Source organism: Leptopilina boulardi, unplaced genomic scaffold (genome assembly GCF_019393585.1).
Source record: "Leptopilina boulardi isolate dan_hultmark-lab unplaced genomic scaffold, ZJU_Lbou_2.1 LbouV2_169, whole genome shotgun sequence".
In the NCBI taxonomy this organism is placed as follows: Eukaryota; Metazoa; Arthropoda; class Insecta; order Hymenoptera; family Figitidae; genus Leptopilina; species Leptopilina boulardi.
Genome location: NW_026137717.1, coordinates 1,784,562 through 1,805,950, shown reverse-complemented (window position 1 = coordinate 1,805,950; position 21,389 = coordinate 1,784,562). Strand labels below are relative to the sequence as shown.

General features: G+C 24.6%; 3 protein-coding genes across 3 annotated transcripts; all 3 read left to right on the top strand.

The window, feature by feature from the left end:
- Nucleotides 1-171: 171 nt before the first annotated feature.
- On the top strand, nucleotides 172-6,523 carry LOC127277591 (uncharacterized). Its single transcript, XM_051298845.1, has 2 exons — nucleotides 172-370; nucleotides 1,821-6,523. Exon 2 carries the CDS (start codon nucleotides 1,847-1,849, stop codon nucleotides 6,521-6,523), a length of 4,677 nt encoding a protein of 1,558 aa, XP_051154802.1. The 5' UTR covers nucleotides 172-370; nucleotides 1,821-1,846.
- Nucleotides 6,524-6,933: 410 nt separating this feature from the next.
- LOC127277441 (uncharacterized) lies at nucleotides 6,934-13,457 on the top strand. The gene is made up of 2 exons (XM_051298554.1): nucleotides 6,934-7,028; nucleotides 8,317-13,457. Exon 2 carries the CDS (start codon nucleotides 8,337-8,339, stop codon nucleotides 13,152-13,154), a length of 4,818 nt encoding a protein of 1,605 aa, XP_051154511.1. The 5' UTR covers nucleotides 6,934-7,028; nucleotides 8,317-8,336; the 3' UTR covers nucleotides 13,155-13,457.
- A 1,399-nt stretch (nucleotides 13,458-14,856) lies between these two features.
- On the top strand, nucleotides 14,857-20,837 carry LOC127277502 (uncharacterized). Its single transcript, XM_051298668.1, has 2 exons — nucleotides 14,857-14,968; nucleotides 15,990-20,837. The coding sequence occupies exon 2, from the start codon at nucleotides 16,010-16,012 to the stop codon at nucleotides 20,807-20,809; it is 4,800 nt and encodes a 1,599-aa protein (XP_051154625.1). The 5' UTR covers nucleotides 14,857-14,968; nucleotides 15,990-16,009; the 3' UTR covers nucleotides 20,810-20,837.
- Nucleotides 20,838-21,389: the final 552 nt, after the last annotated feature.

Genomic DNA, 21,389 nt, shown 5'->3' with positions numbered 1-21,389 from the left:
CATTCCTTCTTTATGTACATTACAATAAGTAGAAGAAATTTTATTTAAAATTAATAGATATTAAAATTTTATATTACCATCGATCATTTGATAAATAGAAAAATCAATAAATTTATTTAACACATGTGTTGTGAACAAAAACCTTGACTTCAAAGTGAATAAAAAAAATAAATGTTCAACAGTTGATTATATGAAAAAAGATAACATTACAAAAGAATTTGAAAATTTTTTAATAAAACTTAGTTTTTCAATTAAGAATAAATAAATAACAAGTTAAAAAAGAAAAGGATGAAAATAATATTTTTGTCAAAGTTTATTATTTTTTGACATACAAATTTGTTATACCAAAAGAGGAAGAAAATTATTCAAGGTAATTAATCAAATAGTTGAATAAAATTCATTTCGAATAATTGAAGATCGATTTAACAGAATTATTAAATTGGGTAATTAAATAAATTAGATTAACCAAATTAATTTGTTAATTACAACTAAATTAATTAGTTAATTACATTAATGAAATTTAATAAAATAATTAGGTAATTTAAATAATTATCTTATTGAATTACTCAAATTAATTACGTAACTAAAGAAATTAAAGTAATTAGACATTTGAATTAATAACATTAATTAGTCAAGTAAATTAATTAAATTTATTAAATTAGAAAAGTAATTGAATTAATTACACTTATTAAATTATATATGTAATTAAACGAATCAAATTAAGTAGGTAACTGAATTAATTAAATTCATATAACGTATAAATACATATTATTCAAATTGATTATGTAATTAAATAAATAAAATTAATTAACTATTTGAATGAATTAAATTAATAAGGTAACTGAAATAATTAAATTAATCAGATAATTAAAATTATTGAATTAAACAGATAATTGAGTTAGTTAAATTAATATTAGGTAATTAAATCATTCAAATTCATTTCGTAATTAAATAAATAAAATTAATTAGGTAATTGAATTAATTAAATTAATTAGGTAACTAAATTAATTGAATTAAATAAGTAATTGAATTAATTAAATTAATCAGGTAATTAAATTCATTCAATTAAATAGATAATTGAGTCAATTGAATTAGTATAAGGTAATTACATTATTAAAATTTATAATGTAATTTAATAAATGAAATTAATTAGGTAATTGAATTAATTAAATTAATAAGATAATTAAATGCATTGCATTAAATAAGTAATTAAAATAATTAGATAATAACGTTGATTAAATTAATATAGGATAATTATATTATGCAAATTAATTATATAATTAAATAAATTGTGCAATCAAAGTAATTAATTTAATAACGTAACTGAATTAATTAAATTAACTACGTAATTGAATTAATTAGATTAATTCGGTAACTGAATTAATTAAATTAAACAGGTAACTAAATTAATTAAAATAATTGTGTTATTGAATTAATTAAATTAAGTAGATAATGAAATTAATTGACTTAAATAGGTAATTGAATTAATTATATTAATTAGATAATCACAAGTAATTAAATTAGTAACGTAATTGAATCAATAAAATTAATTAGGTAATCAATGTATTTAAATTAATAACGTAATTGAATTAATTATATTAATTATGTAATCAAAGTAATTAAATTAATTCATTTAATTAGATAATTGCATTATTTAAATTAATTATATTAATTAGTCAACCAAAGTAATTAAATTATTTAGATAATTGATGTAATTAAATTAAATTAATTAATTAGGTGATTAAATTAATTAAACTTAGAAATAACATTATTTTTTTAGTTAAAGACAAAAGTTACTTAATTTTAGAAACGATCATCAGTTTCAGAATCAACAGACCATCACAGTATGAACAGCAACACATCATCAATCTTCATTCAACAATCATCGGAATTTCAATTTCTTTCCGTTTGTCACTACATTACAATTTTTGGTTTGTATTTCTACAATAAGAAATTAATTACACTTGATGAGCGAAGTCATTCTGTTCCTGTTTTAAATACTTACTTTAAGTATCTAAATAAAGCGACAAATGAATCGGAGGCAAAAATTCATCTTATAAAAATAGCACTAAAAGGAAGTGATCTCTATGGTGGTGAAGAAAATGAAATACTTGACATGAAATACGTTGATGGAACCTATCAGTACATCATTAGTGAGGCTCTATTTTCTCACTATGGAAACATTAATGGATATTTAGCTAAAATCATCAACATGGCTGATAATATAAATTACTCGGTTCTTAAGAAAACGGTGTTTCAACATCTTTCGAAAAATTACACCAGTAGGGAATATTGTTCCAATAATATTCCGTTCAGGAATATCGATTCTAATAATATTCCGTTAAGGAATCATGGTTCTAAAAATAATCCGTTACGGAATCATGGTTCTAAAAATAATCCGTTACGGAATCATGGTTTTAAAAATAATTCGTTACGGAATCATGGTTTTAAAAATAATTCGTTAGGGAATTATGGTTCCAAAAATAATCCATTAGGGAATTATGGTTCAAAAAATATTCCATTAGGAAATTACAGTTTCAAACTCAACGGATTGACAATTCAAAAAGTTTTTCACAATCATATTTGGCCAATTTTCCCTCAACCCGAACAAGACATGAGAATAATTGAAGTGAATTATATATACGCAATGGTAGGTTTAAAAATCGTCAGATCTGTATCGTCAACGACTCCGAATATTACGTTCAAAGAATATATTCTAATCTCCCGTGAAATTGATTTACAACATTACAGTAATGAAAACTATGAAATGGTACTAAAATTATTTTCAACACCAGCATTATTTTTTTACGCCTACAATCAGAGGGCTAAATTTCAAAAAATTGATTTTACCCTATCTGATGAATTTTGGATTGAAGCTTATGAAAATTTATTTTCACACATTAATTTCACTGTGCAAAAAATTGTACAAGAAGATATTGACACTAATTTACATTTTAAACTTGAGAGGGAAATTAATACTCTAAGAAGTCGTACAAATTATGCTTATGAAATATTGAGATTATATTGTAATTATGAGAATATTGCAGAAATATCGCCAATTTATGTGGAAATTTTTAAAACTTTCTATTTTTGGTTAACAATGTTATTACTTCCTAAACGATGCCAAATAAATAAATTTCCCGATTTGGAAACTGCGTATGAGGGACAATTTCTAGATATCAAGAGAATTTACAATACAATTGAAAGGCATGCAATTGAAAATGTATTAATTGATAGTAAATTAGGTGAAGTAATTAATGAAAAAACTAGTGTTATGCTAGCACGAATTCCCGATTATCCACAGCGTTGTATGTATTGTTCACCAACTCCACGACATGCAAATAATAATACTTATCTTCTATTTGCAGTTGTGGAAAAAAATAAGAAAAATGATTTTTATGCATTTAAACAGGAGAAAAATGTTTTAGCTTTATTAAATTGTACGGGAAATGAACGTGAATTTGCTAAAGCAATTGCTAATGATTCTTCCCTAATGATGGAAATTGCAATATTTTCCCAAACTCTCAAATACCATAATGAAGATTACAGAGGATTTATTGCAAGAGTTGCGGAAATAAAAACAAAACAATTTTTAGATAATCTGAAAAAGTACTATTATGACGAAACAATTGGGGAGAAATTTCTAAATTTTGTAAAATCTCTAATTCCATTTTACAGTTGCATTGAAAGTGCAAAAGCAGGAAGAATGGCAGAATCTGCTTTTGGTTGTACAATGGATGTTCTTAGTTTAATTCCATTTGTTGGTTTTGTTGCAAAATATACAGCTAGACTCACCAATAGTTTGGCAATGGAAATTGGTAACAAATATCTAATTACTAATACTCTGGCAAGAGCAGGAATTATCTCCGAATTACCAATAATTACAGTATTAAATCAAATTTTCCAAACTGCTGTTAGAACAATTGCAAAAGAAATTCTAAATCGAAGTCTTTTGAAAGATTTAACTGTAGCTTCACTTCGAACACTGGATCCGGGATTTGAATTCTTTTATCATGTTAGCAGTTTTGGTTATCATGCATTTCGTAAATTATTTCGAAATTTTATTTCATGGTTCAAGAATATTCCCACTGCTCACAATACAGTTGAGTTGATAAAATCATTATTGAAGAATATCAAACAAAATATGGATTTGCAAAATGATCAAATGGGTTTGGTACCATTTGTTTTAGCTAGACGTAATGGTTACGAAATTGTTAGACACTTTTATCCAGGTGGATCAAACTTTTTTGGACCTACTTGCCTGACTTCATTTGGAAACACTGCGGAATTAAGAACCATTGAAGGGTATTCATTTCCTCTACCAGTTTTGAAAAAATCCGGTTTCTACGAACAATACAATCCCAAAACTGGTGATAAAATTGGTAAATTAAAAATGAATTCGGATATTCTCCAAAGGATTGGGAATTTAATAAACGAAATGATTATCAATGGACGTGATATAAATATAATTCGTAATTATCATGTTTATCATAATACAATGAATTGGAATAAACCAAATGAAGAACCAACGGAAAATTTGAATGCAGCACAAAATGAGGAATTACAACAAAATCCTGTGACTACAAGAGAAAGCACAGTGGAACATAATTTTCAACAGTTAACTAATCCCGAATTTTTGAATTTATTTAGAGGAAATCCATTAATATACAATTCTCCTCAATTACATAATTCTGAAATTCAAGTTACTCTAAGGGGAAATTTGGGATTTTTAGGAATTCCTCCAATGACAAATATTGAATTATCCGGAACATTTAGAGCAAATTTATTGGGTCAAAATATTCCCCCTACTAATTTCGAACAACCGGGAACTTCAAATTCATTTGCGACAAATAATAACTTATTAAAACAAAATCAAAACAATATTCCAGAAAAGAGAAAAAGAATCGAAGAAATGGAGCAAAATCCGAATAATGTAAAAAATTTAATTTCACAAAGATTAAGAAATCGGCATCAACCAAAATTGGAACCAAAATTTTATCAAAATATCCTTAAGGCAACATATTCGGATTATGTAAATATTCTAATGTTGTGGAAACAAAATGGTTTGCCCTCCCTAAGATTAGATGGGGAGAAAATAAATTTTCTACGCATTGCTGTTAATAATTTAGCAACTCTTCAGTTGACACAGGGACTTCCTTTATTAATACCGAGAAAATTGTGGTACACTCAAAAAATACAAGGACAACATAATATTGAGAAAATGCGAAATTTAAAAGGAAAAACATTTTTCTTCAATGATATTATAATTTTGAATAATAATCCACCGGGTACAATTGATTGGAGAAAAATAGATCCATTTGCAGAGGAAATTGAAATACGTTATCATTTGACAATTAATTCACCGTATGGTTTTGTGGATATAACAAAATTTCACGAGGAATTCAAAAATAATTACATTACATTCAATGATGTATTATTTACGATAAAGGATATTTTTACATCATCAAATAATTTTGTTCTAAATATTCAAATGGAAAATCAGGGAATGTCAAAAGATCTATGGCAATTGTTTAGAGAAACCGAAAGCGGGAATTTGTTACAAAAAATTGAACGAACCGAACGAATGAAATCAATTTTTAATGCCGCTAATTTAATAGCTGAAAATGCGCCACTTTGTACTTTTCAATCAGCGGAGGATTTATTTTCAATTCACATTCTAAATATAAAATCAAATATCGAAGTTCCAAGTTATGAAACATTTGCAAGGGAATTTAATAGCATGAAATATCATTATAATTATAATGATTTTAAAATCAAAAAACATCCTTATATTCAAGATGTGCTACTTAATCGAAATTTAGATAAAATTATCAATTTATCTGAAGCGAGACATAAAATTCACGATGTTTATAATTATTTACATGGGGAAAATATTGAAATAGTATTTAATAATTATCAAATGTTTCCAAATATCGAACAAAATATTCGTTTTGAGGATTATTATGTACTATTTTCAGAGTCAATGAATAAATTAGTTGCTAATAATGATGTAATTAGACGATTTGAAGCTGCAATTAATCGACTTGCTCTAAGGCAATGTGATGAGAAAATAACAATTACAAATCCAATGAAAATTTATCGTGGTGAATTAATGCATAAGGATTTGTATCAAACATTTGTTGAAGCATTTGAAAAGAAAGATAATATTGTATTTGCTAAATTTAAAAAATTTTCCTCACACGCACGTTTAGAAGCAAGAAGATTTTTGCCTTCTAATATTCCATTAAATCAAATTCCATTGTTAATGAAAATTACCATTAAAAATCGTGCGGGAATTGCTGACGTTAGTCGTATTTTTAATGATGAAAATTTAATTTATGTTGTTACAGCGGATTTTGAATTTGTAATTGATAATTTGAGTTTTCAGGAGATTAATAATGAAAAAGTATTGGTTATGGAAATGCATGATTATGAAATGCCAACGGAAAAACGAATGGTACAAATGGCAAAGAAACTCGATGAATTATTTTCCACTGAAACTAAATTTTATTCAACTTTTTGAGAATCCTAAATAGTTTTTTTTTTTTTTTTATTAATATTATGTAATATTATTAATAGAATAAAAAACGAAAACTTTATAAAACTTTTTGTAATGTGATATTTTTTGCAGTAAAATTGTAATTGGTTTCTAATTTTGTCATAAATAAATATATATAATTTTTTTAAATACTGCCATGTGGCAAATTGTTATGGAATATCGATTTTCTAATTAAAAAAAAAATTAACGAAATAAATTTTGTAATATACACGTGTCGTTAAAATTATTCATGATGTAAATATTTAAATGTCAAAAATACTAAAAAAACAGCTGAAATTACAAAATGAAACAAGATAACAGTATATATTTATATTATTCCAATATTTATTAATTAAAAATAAAAATTCCTTTTTCTATTAACGAATCAAATAATATTTGTGTGAAAAAAAAGAAATGAAAGGCGTTTTTTTGTAAAAGTGAATTAAAATTTTATTTTAATTGCTGTTGAGCAACGAAACAAAACTACATGGTAAATTTTATTTATTAAAATTATTTCAATCCTTTCTTTTTTAATTATTTTTTAAACATAATTTTTTTTTCTAATTGATAAAATGTTTTTCTTTATAAATAAAAATTGTTTAATATTTTTATAAAGATATCTAAACGTAACTGAATTAATTAAATTAATACTGTTACTGAATTAATTAATCTAATTAGATAATCAAACTAATTATTAAATAACGTAACTGTAATAATTAAATTAACTAGGTAATCAAATTAATAACGTTTCTGAATCATCTAAATTAATTGGACAATTAATGTAATTAATTTAGTAACATTATTGAATTAATTAAATTAATTAGGTAATAAATATAATTAAATTAATAACGTCACTGAATTAATTATGTAATAAACATAATTAAATTAATTACGTAACTAAATTAATTAAATTAATCAGATAATCAAAGTAATTAAATTAATAACGTAACTTAATTAATTAATTAAATTACATAATTGAATTAATTAAATTGATTAAATAATTGAAGTAATTAAATAACTGAAATTAATTAGGTAACTAAATTAATTAAATTAATTAAATTAATTAGATAATTCAAGTAATTAAATTATTAAAATTTATTAGGTAACTGAATTAATTAAATTAATTAGGTGATTAATGTAATTAAATTAATAACGTCACTGTATTAATTATGTAATAAATATAATTAAATTAATTACGTAACTAAATTAATTAAATTAATCAGATAATTGAAGTAATTAAATTAATAAATTTGATTAAATAACTGCATTAATTAAATTAATTAGGTAATCAAAGTAAATAAATAAATAACGTAACATAATTAATTAATTAAATTAGATAATTGAATTAATTAAATGGATTAAACAATTGAAGAAATTAGATTAATCAGATAATTGAAGTAATTAAATTACTGAAATTGATTAGGTAACTGAATTAATTAAATTAATAACGTAACTTTATTTATTAAATTAATTGGGTAATTAATGTAATTAACTTAATAACGTAACTGAATTAATTAGGTAATCAATGCAATTAAAAAAATAACTAAACTGAATCAATTAAATTAATTAGATAATCAAATAAATAATAAATAATAATAAAAAATTAATGAAATTAAATAGGTAACTGAATTAATAAAATTAATTAAATAATTAAATTAATTAAATTAATTGAGTAATTAAATCAATTAGCTAATTAAATTAATTAAACTTAGATATTAATTTATGTTTTAAGCTGAAGGAAAAAGATAATCAATTTCAGAATCGATAATCATTTTCAGAATTAACAGACCGTCTCAGAATGAATAGCAACACATCATCAATCTTGATGCAACAATCTTTAGATTTTCAATTTCTTTCTGTTTGTCACTATATTACTATTTTTGGTATTTATTTTTACAACAATGATTTAATTACACTTGATGAGCGAAGTCAGTCTGTTCCTGTTTTAAATACTTTGTTTGAGTATTTAAATAAATCAAAAAATGAATCCGAGGCGAAACTTCAACTTCTAAAAAAAGTACTAAAGGGAAGTGATCTCTACGGTGGCGGAGAAAATGAAACACTTGATATGAAATACGTTGATGAAACATATCAGTATATCATTAGCGAGGCTCTATTTTCTCACTATGGAAACATTAATGGATATTTGGCTAAAATCATCAACGTAGCGGATGATATAAATTATTCGGTTCTTAAGGAGAAGGTGTTTCAACATCTTTCGGAAAATTACACCAGTAGGGAATATTGTTCCAATAATATTCCATTAGGGAATTACGGTTCCAAGAATATTCCGTTTGGAAATTCTAGTTCCAAACTTAACGGATTGACAATTCAAAAAGTTTTTAACGATTACATTTGGCAAATATTTCCCCAACCCGAACAAGACATGAGCATAATGGAAGTGAATTATATGTACGCAATGGTAGGTTTAAAAATCATCAGATCTGTATCATCCACGACTCCAAATCTTACCTTCCAGGAATATATTCTAATCTCCCGCGAGCTTGATTTGCAGGATTTCAACAACGAAACCTATGAAATGGTACTAAAATTATTCTCAACACCAGCATTATTTTTCTACGCCTACAATCAAAAGGCAAAATTTCAAAAAATTGATTTTCCCCTAACTGATGAATTTTGGATCGAAGCTTATGAAAATTTATTCTCTCACATTAGTTTCACTATGAAACAAATTGTAACAAAGAAAATAGAAAATAGTCTTCACTACAAACTTGAAAATGAAATGAATACTCTAAAAAGTCGAACATTTATTGCTGCAAATATACTTAGATTATATTGTGATTATGAAAATATTGTACAAGTCCCTGAAACTGATGTCTATGTTTATAAAACCCTTTACACTTGGATGACAAAATTAATTCTATCAAAACGTTGCCGATTTGATGAACTACCGTATTTGGAAACAATTTATGAGAATCAATTTAAAGATGTTGAGAGATTATACAATGCAATTGAGAAAAATGCAATTGAAAAAGTTCTTCTGGATGGTAATTTAATTGAAAAATTAAATTTCAATGCAACTGTTCAATTTGCACGAGTTCCTGATTATCCAATGTATATATCAATAATTCCACCTGTACCAAGAAGTGTAAACAAAGATATTTATCTATTGTTTGTAATCAAACAAAACAAAAATCAAGAATTTTATGCAATTAGACAGGAAAAGAATTCTTTGAAATTGCTTATAAATAGAGGAAATGAACAAGAATTTGCTAAAGCAGTTGCTAATGATCCTACATTAAATATGGAAATAGAAATATTGGCAAATTTCCTCAAAAGAAAGAATGAAAATTACAAAATGTTTATACAAAGAATTGCTGATATAAAGACAAAACAATTTATAGCAGAGCTAATGAATCACTATAGAGAACCAACAATTGGTGAGAAAATACTCGATTTTATAAAATCACTTATTCCATTTTACAGTTGTATTGAGAGTATAAGTGAAAATAATAAAATTAACGCTGCATTTAGTTGCACTATGGATATTTTGTCTCTTATTCCATTTTTTGGTTTTGCTACAGAATTTACAACTAAACTAACCAGTGTTTTGACAATTGAAATTGGTGAAAGGTATCTACTTACAAATAGTCTTGTAGGAATTTTGGAAAAATTGACAATTACCAAAATTTTGAAACAAATATCCCAAACAGCTGTTAGGACAATTGCGGGAGAAATTCTTAGTAGACGATTTTTGAAAGATTTAGTTGTATCTATGCTTCGAACACTGGATCCTGGATTTGAATTAATTTATCAAGGTACAAGAATCTCTTGGCATGGATTACGTCATCTATTTAATAAAATTATTACCAAATTTCAAAATATTCCGTCAGCTAATAGAATTATATTGTTTTTAAAATCGATACTGAAAAATAGAAATTTAGTTTCCGATAAAATTGGATTGGTTCTAGCCAAACGTAACGGTTACGAAATTGTTAGATACTATTATCAAGGTGGATCACACTTTTTTGGACCAACTTGTTTAATTTCTTTAGGAAAAACTGCAGAATTAAGAACCATCATTGGAAATTCTTTTCCAATTCCAGTTGTGGCGGAAAATTCACCCAATGGAATTATTTACAAACAATTTATTCCAAAAACTGGTGATACAATTCCAACTAAATTAAAAATGGATAAAAATGATGTTTTACATCGTATTGGATTTTTATTGGACGTTCTTGTTTTACAAGGAGAGAAACTAAATCCCCTGCATAATTATCATGTGTATCATAATACTATAAATTGGAATAAAAAACCAGAGGAATCAGCAAAAAATCAAAATCAAGAATCAAGGGAGAATTTTTCTAATTCTCAAGAATCTATTCAGGCACTGATACCAAATGCTGAATTTCAAGTTACATTACGTGGTAATTTAGGTTCTAATTATCCCCAGGCAAATATTGAATTAACCGGAACTTTGAGGGGAAATATTGTTCCTCAAGTTCCAATATTCGATCAACCGGGAACGTCAAAGGAAATTGAACCCAGTAGTTCAAAATATATTAATTCATTGTATACCACAAGTTTAAAGGATTTATTGAATGCTAAAAGTGAAATGCCTGGAATTATTAAATTTGAACAAAAGGAATCTAAAATCATTGATGATGAAATCAAATTAAAGGAGAATTTAGAATTATCAAAAGTGGGAGATTTTTTGGAAAACAAAAGAAGAATGACGGAATTAGATTACGAATATCGTCATAAAAAATTTCGTTCTAATTCTAATAGTAAAAAAGTGGATGTAATTTTAAAACATCAGCAAAGTGGGGATAAAAATGAAAATCCAATTTTGGAAACTAAAGGAATAGATGAAATAGCAGAAAGTGAGGAACATGAGGGAATTTCTAATATTCGGGAAATAGATAGAAGAAAGGATTTAATTTCCCAAATTCCAGAAATATATTTACAAAATCAATATCAAATACAAAAATCCAATGCACCGTTAACAAAAGATTTACAAGAATATTATAATTACAGAATACAAAATCATGATTCTATTCCCGGTACATCGAAACAATTTTTAACAAATTTATCACCAATATTCTATAGAACTATTCTACCATATGAAACATATACACGATATCTTGATATTCTAATGATGTTAAAAATTAAGGGTTTATCATTGATGAAGCTCGAAAGTGATAAAATAAATTTTCTACGAACAGCTGTTAATAAATTAGCTCTTCTACAATTAGATACAGAATTACCACTTAATATTCCAAAAAAATTATGGTACACCCAAACAGTAATGGGACAATATAATTATGCAGTATTACAAAATTTAAAAGGAAATACATTTTACTTTAATGACATTACTGTATTGAATAATGAAGAACCAATGTTAAGGAAAATTGGTAAAAATAAAAAATTTCCCTCTGAAATACAAATACATTATGAATTGGAAATTAATTCACCCTATGGATTTATTGATTTAACTAATTTTCATCATTTATTAAAAAATGATTATATTACATTTAATAATGTTTATTTTAAAGTAATTGATGTTAATTTTAATTCTCATGCAAGTATTTGTTATATTAAATTAGAAAATAATTTTATAGAAAAAAAAATTTGGCGTAAATTAAGAGAAGATGATATTGAAAATTTATTGAAGAATGATGAAATAAATTCACAACGATTGAAAATTATAAAAAATGCTGCTAATTATATGTCAGACAATGCATTGTTATTTAAATTTAAAGAATCAATGGATTTTCTATCAAATTATATTTTAGATATAAAATCAATAAATTCGATTATAACACCAAGTTATAGTAAATTGGCACAGGATATTATTTATCTAAATTTTCCCTCTGCTTTTGATAAATGGAAAATAAATCATCATCCTTATATTAAAGATATAATAATAAATAATCAATTAGATGAAATTATTGATCTATCTGAAGCAAAACGTAGAATTCATGAAATTTACAATGATATTCATTTGCAAAATATTGATGAGGTTTTTGAAAATTATCAAAAAATTCCAAATGTTGAACATTATTTACGATTTGAGGATTATTATGTTATTTATTCGTTGATTAAAAATAAATTATTAACAAATGTCGATGGAATAAGACGTTTTGAAGCGGCAATTAATCGAGTGGCATTAAGACAATCTGATAATGAATGGATTAGAAAACCAATTGTACTTTATCGTGGTGATATGATTAGTTCGGAATTATGTAATAATTTAATTCATTCACTTGAAAATAATTGTGTTGTTGAATTTGATATGTTTTTAAAATTATCGTCAAATCGTGATAATGAAGTTGTTAAAGTATTAAATCAAGATCAATCATCGTTATTAATTCCATCATTAATGGAAATTACATTTGCAAATCAAGCTGGTATTATTGATATTGGTCGTTTTATAAATGCTGACAATTCATTTTTTACATTTACATCGAATTTTGAATTTGCCATAAAGGATGTTGCATTTAAATTATTAAATGGTCATGATGTATTTTGTATTAAATTACAACATTTTGGAAATTCAAAAGAAGAAACGATGGTTCAAATAGCAAATAGACTTTTTGAATTATTTTCCACTGACACTAAATTCTATGCAGATAAAATTTCAGAATTAAATTAAATATTATTGTTATTTCCCTAGCGCAGACTCGTTGCACATTAATATTATTTCGTCTCATTATAAATGTGCAACAAATTCGTCGCACATTCATTTGTTTTCAATTTGCCAGGGTTATTTTTATTTATTGTTTCTTTTTCAATTTACTCTTTTTTTTATGTTGATTTTAGTTTTTCTTTTTTCTAGATATAAAATAAAATTGTAATAATCAAAAAAAAAAAAAAAAATTGTTGTCATTAAATAAAAATTTCTGTACTTATAAAATTAATATTGTAATTTATTTCAATAAAGATTAAAATAAATTCATATTAATAAATTGTAAATTTAATTAAATTAATGTTTAGTATAATTACTATAGTAAAGTGATTAAATAATTTAGGTAATTTAATTAATTAATTAATTAATTAACATATGGTACAAATAAAATTAATTTCTTTAATTATTATTATCTTAAATATTTCATTTTCAATTTCGTTTTTTATATTTAATATAAATATTCATTATTAGTACCATCAAAGTTTGATGTCTGTCAAGATTAATAAAAAAAACTAATAATATTCAAAAACACGTGTACTTGAAAATATCCTTGAATTGATGTTTGAATATCAATATAGTTAAACAAAAAATATCAATAGAACAACTGAATATACACAAAAAAGACAAGAAATAGCAAATAGTATTGTTGACAAAATAAAGGTAAACAATTTAATCTTCTATTAACAATAGATGAATAATAATAATTATTAAAGTAATAGACAAATTTAAGCATTTTTGAAAAAATTCAACTTTTTTCTAATATAAGTAATAATTTTTGACAAGCGAATTAATGAAATTAATTAGATAATCGAAGAAGTTAAATTAATAACGTCAGTGAATTTATTAGATAATCAATGTAATTAAATTAATAATTTCACTAAATCAATTAAATTAATCAGATAATTAATGTAGATAAATTAATAATGTAACTGAATTAATTAATTTAATTAGGTAATTAAAGTAATTAAATTCATTAGATAACTGTATTAATTAAGTAATTAAATTTAATTAAATCAATGTAATTAAATTAATAACGTCACTAAATTGAAGTAATTAAATTAATGAAATTAATTAGATAATCAAAAAAGTTAAATTAATAATTTCACTAAATCAATTAAATTAATCAGATAATTAATGTAGATAAATTAATTAGGTAATCGAAGAAATTATATAAATAACTTAAATGAATTAATTCAATTAATTAGATAATCAAAGTAATTAAATGAAATAAATTAAATAATTAAATTAAATAAATCAATTAGCTAATTACATTAATTAAACTTAGATATTTACTATAGTAAAGTGATTAAATAGTTTAGGTAATTTAATTAATTAATTAATTAATTAATTAACATATGGTACAAATAAAATTAATTCCTTTAATTATTATTATTTTAAATATTTCATTTTCAATTTCGTTTTTTATATTTAATATAAATACTCATTATTAGTACCATCAAAGTTTCATATCTGTCAAGATAATAAAAAAAACTAATAATATTCAAAAACACGTGTACTTGAAAATATCCTTGAATTGATGTTTGAATATCAATATAGTTAAACAAAAAATATCAATAGAACAACTGAATATACACCAAAAAGACAAGAAATAACACATAAAAAAGATGAAGGTAAAAAATTTAATCTTCTATTGACAATAGATGAATAAAAATAATTATTAAAGTAACAGACAAATTTTAGAATGTTTGAAAAAATTCAACTTTTTTCTAATATAAGTAATAATTTTTGACAAGCGAGGAACAAAATTAAATATACATTTGGTAAGTTCCATTAAATTAATTAAATTAATTAATTAGGTAATTAAAGTACTAAAATTTAATTATATAACTGAATTAACTAAGTAATTTAATTTAAATGAATCAATGTAATTAAATTAATAACGTCACTGAATTGATAATGTAACTTTATTAATAAAATTAATTAGATAATCAATGAAGTTAAATTAATAACATCAGTGAATTAATTAAATTAATTTGTGTAATCAATACAATTAATTAATAACGTAATTATCTTAATTAAATTAATTACATAATCAAAGTAATTAAATTAAATAAATTAATTATGTAACTGAATTAATGAAATAAATTAAATAATTAAATTAAATGAATCAATTACCTAATTACATTAATTAAACTTGGATATTACTTTATGTTTTAGAAAATTAAAGTAATTAAATTAATGAAATTAATTAGATAATCAAAGAAGTTAAATTAATAACGTCAGTGAATTTATTAGATAATCAATGTAATGAAATTAATAATTTCACTAAGTCAATTAAATTAATTAGATAATTAATGTAGATAAATTAATAACGTAACTGAATTAATTAATTTGATTAGGTAATTAATGTAATTAAATTAATTAGATAACTGAATTAACTAAACAATTAAATTTAATTAAATCATTTTAATTAAATTAATAACGTCACTGAATTGATAACGTAACTTAATTAATTATATTAATTAGATAATTGAAGTAATTAAAGTAATGAAATTAATTAGATAATCAAAGAAGTTAAATTAATAACATCACTGAATTAATTAAATTAATTTGTGTAATCAATAGAATTAATTAATAACGTAATTATATTAATTAAATTAATTACATAATCAAAGTAATTAAATTAAATAAATTAATTATGTAACTGAATTAATGAAATAAATTAAATAATTAAATTAAATAAATCAATTACCTAATTACATTAATTAAACTTGGATATTAATTTATGTTTTAAACTGAAGGAAAAAGATAATCAATTTCAGAATCGATAATCATTTTCAGAATTAACAGACCATCTCAGAATGAATAGCAACACATCATCAATCTTCATGCAACAATCATTAGATTTTCAATTTCTATCTGTTTGTCACTACATTACTATTTTTGGTATTTATTTTTACAACAATGATTTAATTACACTTGATGAGAAAAGTCAGTCTGTTCCTGTTTTAAATACTCTGTTTGAGTATTTAAATAAATCGAAAAATGAATCCGAGGCAAAATTTCAACTTCTAAAAAAAGTACTAAAGGGAAGTGATCTCTATGGTGGTGGAGAAAATGAAACACTTGACATGAAATACGTTGATGAAACATATCAGTATATCATTAGCGAGGCTCTATTTTCTCATTATGGAAACATTAATGGATATTTGGCTAAAATCATTAACATGGCTAATAATGTAAATTATTCGGTTCTTAAGGAGAAAGTGTTTCAGCATCTTTCGGAAAATTACACCAGTAGGGAATATTGTTCCAATGATATTCCGTTAGGGAATAACGGTTCCAATAGTATTCCTTTAGGGAATTATGGTTCCAATAATAATTCATCAGGAAATTATAGTTCCATTAATATTTTGTCTGGAAATTATAGTTCCATTAATATTCCATCAGGAAATTATACTTCCAAAAGCATTTCGTCAGGGAATTATAGTTTCCGTCTCAACGGTTTGACAATTCAAAAAGTTTTTGATAATCACATTTGGCCAATTTTCCCTCAACCCGAACAAGACATGAGCATAATGGAAGTGAATTATATATACGCAATGGTAGGTTTAAAAATCATTAGATCTGTATCGGCTATATCTCCGAATCTTACGTTTCATGAATATATTTTGATTTCACGCGAGATTGATTTCATTTATTTTAATAGCACAGCCTATGAGATGGCATTAAATTTATTTTCAACACCAGCATTATTTTTCTACGCCTTTAATCAAAAGGAGAAATTCAAAGAAAGCAATACACTAAATAATGAATTTTGGATTAGTGCCTATAGAAATTTATTTAAATATATTCGTTACAAAATGTCAACTATTGTAAAAGATGACATTAATAGCAATTTACATTATCAATTGGAAAAACGAATGAATTCATTAAAAAGTCGTTCGTACATTGCCGCTGAAGTAATTCGACTATTTTGTGACTATAAAACTATTGCACAAGTATCTTTAGTTCATGTGGAATTATATAAAACTTTACCATTGGCAATATTTAGAACTACACTTCCTAAAGAATGCAATATTGAAGAAGATGATTATTTTCCCGATTTAAATGAAGTTTACGATCAATATTTCATTGACATTGAAATTCTATATAATACAATTGAGAGAAATGCAATAGAAAAAATATTAATCGACAGTAAATTAGCAGAGAAAATGAATTCAAATGTTACCGTTGAACTTGGAATTGTTCCTAATTATGATATGTTTATGGCAAATATTCCACCAACCCTACGAAAGGCGAATAATGATATTTATCTTTTATTTGCCTTAATAGAAAAAAATAAGGAACCAAATTTTTACGCTTTTAAACAAGATAATAATATTCTTTCTCTACTCACGTGTAAGGGAAATGAACAACAATTTGCCAAAGCTGTTGCTAATGATCCAACAATAAAAATGGAAGTTGCAATATTTTTCCGTACTCTCAAACTATCTAATGAAGATTATAGGGTATTTATTAAAAGAATTGCTGATATAAAGACAAAACAATTTATACAAAGTTTGAAGAAAAATTATTACAATGAGACGATTGGTGAGAAAATTATAAATTTGCTAAAATCTCTTGTTCCATTTTATAATTGTATTGAAAGTGTATGGGCAAATGATCATATTAACGCTGTATTTAGTTGTACACTAGATGCATTGACTTTAATTCCAGTTGGTGGTTTAGCTGTTAAATATATAAGTAAATTAACCGAAAGTTTAGCAATGCAAATTGGTAAAAAGTATTTAATTTCAAATATTATTGCAAGGACAAATATTATCGCGAAATTACCAATCGTTGAAGTAATGAAGGAATTTTCCATAATGACATATCGAACAATTGCTAGCGAAATTCTTACTAAACAATTTTTAACCGATTTCACGGTGACATCGCTTCGAACATTAGATCCGGGATTTGAATTATCATATCAAATTGGTCGATTTAGTTATCGGACTTTATGTAGAATGTTCAAAAATTTAGTTTCTAATTTTAAAAAAATTCCAGAGTTTAAAAATATCGTGTTATTTGGAAAATCTTTATTGAAGAAGAATTTCGTCTTCGAAGAATTGGTTTTAGCCAAAAGTAACGATTACGAAATTGTTAGATACTATTATCCAGGTGGATTCAACTTATTTGGACCTAAATGTTTAATTGCCGCTGGAAAAACAATGGAATTAAGAAGTATCGAGGGTTATTCATTTCCCTTACCAGTAGTGAGGGAGGGAAATTACTATAAAGAATACATTCCTGAAATTGGTGAAAGTAAAGGTAAATTAAAAATGGACAATTGGGACACTCTCCGACGGGTTAATTCTATAATTAATGAATTAATTTTCCAAGGTGGAGATATTGGGAAAATTCATAATTATCATGTCTATTATAATAGGGTAAATTGGCAGAAAATATCAACTAAAGGAAGAGTAACGGAAAATGTAAATCAGCCAGCAGAGGGAAATTATGCACCACGATCACCGGAATTACCGGAAAGTTCAGCGAATACAAGACAACAGAATTTGGAATCTAATCAATTATCAAATTCTGATTTACCTAGCACTTCAAGAAATCAAAATTCAAATCTTCCTAAAGTAACAAGTGTTGAATATTTAGAAACATTGACAGGAAGTCTAGCAGGACACAATTTTCCTACTCCAAAATTAGAACACAATTATCCCCAAGCACTCGATGCATTGCGTACAATGACTGCAAAATATTTTTCCACCGATGGAATTGTTGGAATTAAAGTCGGTTGGAATGTTCCCGAATTAAAACGAAAATTAACACCAATTGATTATTCTGAATATCGTCATAAAAAATTTCGTCCCAATAATTTAGAAATGATTACAAGTCCTCGTGATTCGGTGAAATCATCACTAAAACAGGAAATTGATTTAAGTCCATTAATTGAAACAATTAATGAAAATGTTCCAGAATCATTTTTAAATCAGATAAAGGAAACAAAATTGGATACAAATCCAGAAACATTTTTATATCATCAACAGCAAATAGAAGAACTTGACAATATTCCCGGAACATCGAAACAATTAATTAACAATGTACCAAATGATTTGCTAAATATAATAGGAACTTCAACATTTATAAAATATCGTGATATTTTAATGACATTTAAAAATTATGGTATGCCATTAATCAAAAGAAATAAAATGAAAATAAATTTACTACGTACAACGTGTAATGAATTGGCACTTTTGCAATTGAATCAAAAATTTCCACTAAAAGTACCGTCTAAATTATGGTACACTCAAATAATTCGTGGTGAATATAATATTAATTTTGTTAAAACATTAAAGGGAAAAACATTTTTTTTCAATGATATCACAATGTTGAGTGCTGAACCACCAAAAGCAATGGTGGGTAGAAAATTAAAAGAATTTCCCATTGAAATTGAAGTACGTTATCATTTGACAATTGATTCTTCCTATGGATTTGTTGATATAACACAATTTCATGAGGAATTTAAAAATAATTACATTATATTCAATGATGTTTTATTTACAGTAACTGAAATTTTCTACACACCAAGGGATAAAATTTTAATAGTACATCTTAGAAATCATGGAATTGATGAGAATTTATGGAGGGAATTAAGAAATAAAAATAATATTTTAGGAATTGAAAATCAAATCACCGAATCAACACGTATGGAGACAATTGGTAAGGCAGCGAATTTTTTGTGTGAAAACACACTTATGTGTCGATATACAACATCAAAGGATATATTCTCAACATATATACTAAATACAAATCCAAGTAGCACTAGTCTTGTGCCAACTTACAATAAATTTGCCCACGATTTAATGTATATGCAATTTCAATATCCCTACGATGATTGGCGAATTGAGAATCATCATTACATTCAAGATGTTCTTCTAAATCAAAATTTAGATCAAATCACCGAATTATCTACCGCAAAACGAAAAATTCAATTCATATACAGTTCCGTCTATTTACAAAATATTGAAGAAGCATTTCTAAATTATAAATTATTAATCAATGCCGAACAACAATTACGATTTGAAGATTACTATGTATTGTATTCACATCTTAAACATCGTTTAGTCGAAAATAAAGATGGAATAAGACGTTTAGAGGCAGCAATTAATCGTATTGGTTTAAGACAATGTAATGATGATTTTATTTATAAATCAATTAAATTATATCGTGGTGAAATAATTAATAGTGAACTGTCACCAAATATTGTTAAATCATTTATGGATAATAAAATTGTTGTATTTGATAAAATTTTAATGTTTACACGTACGCGTGATATTGAGGAATTAAATTGTTTAAAACAAACTGGAAAATCATCGGAATTCCCAGTGCTAATGGAAATAACATTAACAAATCAAGCTGGTGTTGTTGATTTAAATCGTGTTATTAAACAAAATAATAATTACAATAATTTTATACATATATTTAATTCAAAATTTCAATTTATAATTGAAGGTATGCGTTATGCTAATATACGTGGTAGAAAAGTATTGGTTATTGAAATGCGTGATTATGAAAGTCCAACGGAAACAAGAATGGTACGAATGGCAAATAAATTACATGATTTATTTTCAACAAATACTAAATTTTATTCAGATTTAAAGTAAAAAATTAAATATTCAATTGAAATTTAGAATTAATATAGAAAATTGTATGTAATACTAACATTTAGAATTAATATAGAAAATAGTATGTAATTAATTTAAGATATAATTATTTATAAAATAAATTAAATTGTATTAAAGTATTATAATCTTATTATGTATTTATAAAAAGACAATGACAATTTATAAATATTTAAATAAACAAGTTGTAAATTCAGATGTTCATTACATGATCTTCAAAACAAAAAAGGGATCCACACACACACACATACATACATCCGGACAATTGATCAGGATCTCATATAAAAGAATAAAAGTTCTTTATTTATTTGTTTAATAAAATCCATATGAATATGAAAATTTTAATTTGTTTCTATAAAGAAAAAAATTTGTTTCCGCCACTTTGAAAAGTTTTATAAACGAAAGGACTACAAAGCTTCCTCCACGAGGAAGCAAAAAATTCAATTTTTCTTAGGCAGACGAATTTATTGCATATTCTTGCACAGAATACACCGAAAAGTGTAGAAAAAAATTGACCCCCCGATCCGAGTAGAGGAAGACCTTCTTTATGACCAAAAACGCA